General features: G+C 37.5%; 1 protein-coding gene across 1 annotated transcript in view; it reads left to right on the top strand.

Annotated features, from left to right (window-relative positions):
* The window catches only part of FBXO47 (F-box protein 47), a 22,636-nt gene that overhangs the window by 10,189 nt on the left and 7,993 nt on the right, over positions 1–4,454 (top strand). Inside the window, exon 6 of the mRNA XM_077779324.1 lies at positions 1,629–1,737. Coding sequence (XP_077635450.1) covers positions 1,629–1,737 — 109 coding nt within the window. The remainder of the gene's footprint in view (positions 1–1,628; positions 1,738–4,454) is intronic.

Consider the following 4,454-nt stretch of genomic DNA (forward strand, 5'->3'; position numbering starts at 1 on the left):
TTCTCATGAGTTTCTTTTTTTTTTTTTTCTTTTTGAGAGAGAGAGAGGGATGGAGGGAAAGAGGCAGAGAGAGAGAGAGAGAGACAGAGTATCTGAAGCAGGCCTTGCGCTGTCAGCAGAGAGCCTATGCGGGGCTCAAACTCACAAACCGTGAGATCATCACCCGAGCCAAAGTTGGACGCCTAACCAACTGAGCCACCCAGGTGCCCCCTTATGATTTTCTTAATAACATTTTCTTTTTTCTCACTTTATTGTACAAATATAGTATACAATACATATGACATACAAAATATATGTCAATTGACTATTTACGTTATTGGTAAGGCTTGTGGTCAACAGTAATCTATTAATAGTTAAGTTTGGGAAGAGCCAAAACTATATGTGGATTTTCGACAGTGCAGGGATGTCAGCACCTCAACCTCTGCCTTGTTCAAGAATCAACTGTAGTAACTTATTTAAAACTTAAACAACCTTACAAGGTTTATAACAATCTTGCTCTATATCCCAGCCTGCCAGCCACCATCTGCCTGCCCAGATTCTAGGGGCCTAGGCCTTCCTACTATCCCTCTTCTAAGATAGACTTTTGCTTTTGTGGAGGGGGTAGAGACAACTAATATAAATACATATATTCATATAAAATTCAAAAGGTATAAAATTGTATAAAGTAAAAAGTCAGTCTCCCAACAAGGCCTGTTCCTTGTCTACCGAGTTCCCTTCAACAGAAGTAACTGTTGTTAGCAGTTTCTTCTATGTCCTTCCAGGGAAAATGAGATTAATTTTTAAACTACTAAAATCCAGTTCAACTATTTCAAGAAAAATTTGTATGACTAGTCAACCTTTTGAAAATCTAACTATAGTGGTATACTGTTTAAGTTTCCTTTTCAGGGACACCTGGGTGGCTCAGTCAGTTAGGCGTCCAACTTCGGCTCAGGTCATGATCTCACGGGTTCATGGATTTGAGCCCTGCGTCGGGCTATGTGCTGACAGCTAACTCAGAGCCTGGAGCCTGTTTCAGATTCTGTGTCTCCCTCTCTTTCTGACCCTCCCCTGCTCACGCTGCCTCTCTCTCTCTCTCAGAAATAAATAAAACATTAAAAAAAATCCTTTTCATATATGTATAACTTTACATTCTGGTTTGTTCAGTGATTATTATTAAACTCTGTCCTAATAAAAATTTTTTGCTTGTTCACATCAAAATGTCATAATTGTCATATTAAAATGAAATTGTCATCACTTGTATGTAATATCATAAATGATAGCTAGAGGAGGTTAAAGGGATTCTGTTGTAGTCCTAAAACTAAACTATAGTATGGTGTGAGTCAGATATCTAATGCTGTGTTCTAGGCTTTTGGCTTTTTTTTAATTTATACTGTCAGAGTTCAGGATTCAGTACCATTTGAAAGTTCTCTGAAAGGATACTCCCTTTACAACCAAAAAGAAACTGGATTTTGGAGCATTTCTAGGATTTGTTTATAGAAATTTTCTTATTAAACATTCCATAGTGGATAAAAATTGCACATCACTTCAATCATGTGCTACAGCAGTTATGCTCATAAGGCAGTAGTGACTTACATTTTAATTTGATGGTCTTAATATCTGCAATGTTTCCTTTATTTTATTATTCTCAGACCTTAACAGCAGGTTGGGATGAACTCGAGTGCCATCGTGTGTATAACTTCTTATGTGAGCTGACTAAACTCTCCCGCAAGATGCAGGCCGTTGTCTGCAGCAAACCAGGTAAAAAACTACAATTAACAGGTAATATTGTACAGATATTAAAATGGGGAAAAAAGTGGGGTGCCTGGGTAGCTCAGTCGATTGAGGGTCAGACTTTGGCCCAGATCATGATCTTATGGTTCATGATTTCGAGCTCCACTGTCAGGCTCTGTGCTGACAGCTCAGAGCCTAGAGCCTGTTTCAAGTTCTGTGTCTCCTTCTCTCTCTGCTCCTCCCCCATTCGCACTCTGTCTCTCTCTCTCTCCCCCCCTCAAAAATAAACGAACATTAAAAAAAATTTGAGGGGCGCCTGGGTGGCTCAGTCGGTTGAGCATCTGACTTTGGCTCAAGTCATGATCCCACAGTTTGTGGGTTTGAGCCCCGCATCAGGCTCTGTGATGACAGCTGGCTCAGAGCCTGGAGCCTGCTTCCAGTTTCCGATTCTGTATCTCCTTCTCTCTCTGACCCTCTCCTGCTCACGCTGTCTCTCTCTCTCTCTCTTTCTCTCTCTCTCTCAGAAATAAATTAAAAAAACATTAAAAAAATTTTTTTTAAATATAAGAACAGGGGCTCCTGGGTGGCTCAGTCAGATAAGCATCTGACTTCAGCTCAGGTCATGATCTCACAGTTTGTGAGTTCAAGCCCCACATTGGGCTCTGTGCTGACAGCTCAGAGCCTAGAGCCTGCTTTGGATTTTGTCTCCCTCTCTCTGCCCTTTCCCTGCTTGCACTCTGTCTCTCTCTCAAAAATAAATAAACGTTTTAAAAAAAAAACTTTTTTTAAAGGAAAGTATAAGAACATAGTTGGGAAATGTGATAGTTTGAGTGTCCACATGGCTAGGCCACAGTACCCAGATATTTGGTCAAACATTTTTCTAGATGTTTCTCTGAAGTTATTTCTTAGATGAAATTAACATTTAAATCAGTAGACTTTGAGTAGACAGATTACCCTCATCAATCACATGAAAGCCTTAGTAGAAAAAGAGTGATCTTCCAAAGCAAGATAAAATTCTGCCAGCAGACTGCCTTTGGACTTGAACTGCAACTATTCTCTTGTCTCTAGTCTGCTAGCATACCCTGCAGATTTTGGATTGCCAGTCCTCAAAAACCTTATGAGCCAGTTCCTCAGAATAAATTCTTCTCTGTGTATATTTATATACATATCCTGTTTGTTTTATTTTTCTGGAGAATGCTGAGTAGGTACAAGAGGGTCAAAACCCAAATTCAAGATGGTGATTACCTCTGCGGATGAAGGGCAAGAGGATTGGGAGTGATATACAAGAAGCTGTAACTGAAAAAAAAAAAAAAGAAGCCGTAATTGTGTCTATAATGTTTTCTTTATTTTAAAAATCCAAAGCAAATATAGCAAAAAGTAAAAGCTTTGACAAAGTTAGGTGATTAGTACACAGTATTTTTTGTAGTATCTCTGCTTTTTCTGACAATTTGAGATATTTCATTATGAAACATATTATGTATCAAAAAGGCAGATTAGAAGCCCAATGAAACAATAACAAAATTAATTTATCATGTCCCTTCCTAGATCAAAAACTTTTATTGGCTCCCTTATGTCTTCAAAATAAAGTCCAAACTTTTTATACTGGCCTTCACGTTCTAATCCCACCCTATGTTTTCGGACTTATTCCCCACTATTCTCTGTATTTGTTTGACATAGAGTAGGCTTATCACTCTACTCACTGTATCTCAGGCATCTCTTAAACATTTCTACCTCATATCTTTTATTCATTCTCTCTATTTTTTTTTCTGAAATACCATCACTCCATATTTTTTAAGACCCGACTTGCCTGACTTCCTCTGTAAAGCCTTTCCTGATCCCCAGGCCTCCAGTGATGTCTGTCGCCTAAATGTCTATGTTATGTGACTTACTTCATATGGCCTTAGATCATTAGTAGACTTTCCATTTATACTTGTCTTATCTATAAGTAAATAGATCATAAATTGTATAAAAATGTAAAATGGTGCCACCACTATGAAAAACAAGCTTGACCATTCCTCAAAAAGCTAAAGATAGATTTATCATATGAGCAAGCAATTCCACTCCTAGGTATTGAAATCTGGGACTTGGAAAGGTATTTGTATGCCAATGTTAACTGCAGCATTATTCACACTAGCTGAAAATTGAGAACAACCCAAGGGTTGTTCTGTCCAACAGACGAATGGATAAACAAAATGTGGTATATTCATACAATAGGATATTTTTCAGCCATAAAAGGAAATGAAGTCTTGATACATGCTAAAATGGATGAACTTGGAAAGCATGCTAAGTGAAATAAGTCGCACACAAAAGGACAGATGTTGCCCTTAAATGAGGCACCTCAAACAGGCAAATTTATAAAAACAGAAAGCAGATTAGGGGTTATTAGGAACTGGGAGCAGAGGGAAATGGGAGTTATTGCTTAATAGTTATAGAGTAAAAAAAAAAATGGTTATAGAGTTAATGGATAAAGAGTTCTGGAAATAAACAATTATGATGGTTGAACAATATTGTGAATGTAATTGAGGTCATTGTATTATACACTTTAAAAATGGTTAAGACGGTAAACATGTTATATTTATATACATATAAATATACATATTTACCACAATTTTTAAAATTAATAATATAATAGAGTTTTTAAGTTTATTTAATTAATCTCTACACTCAACATGGGTTACAAACCCATGACCCCAAGATCAAGAGTCTCATACTCTTTCAACTAAGCCAGCCAGGCCCCCAATAAT

The sequence above is a fragment of the Crocuta crocuta genome, unplaced genomic scaffold, assembly GCF_008692635.1.
Source record: "Crocuta crocuta isolate KB4526 unplaced genomic scaffold, BGI_CrCroc_1.0 scaffold68, whole genome shotgun sequence".
Lineage (NCBI taxonomy): Eukaryota > Metazoa > Chordata > Mammalia > Carnivora > Hyaenidae > Crocuta > Crocuta crocuta.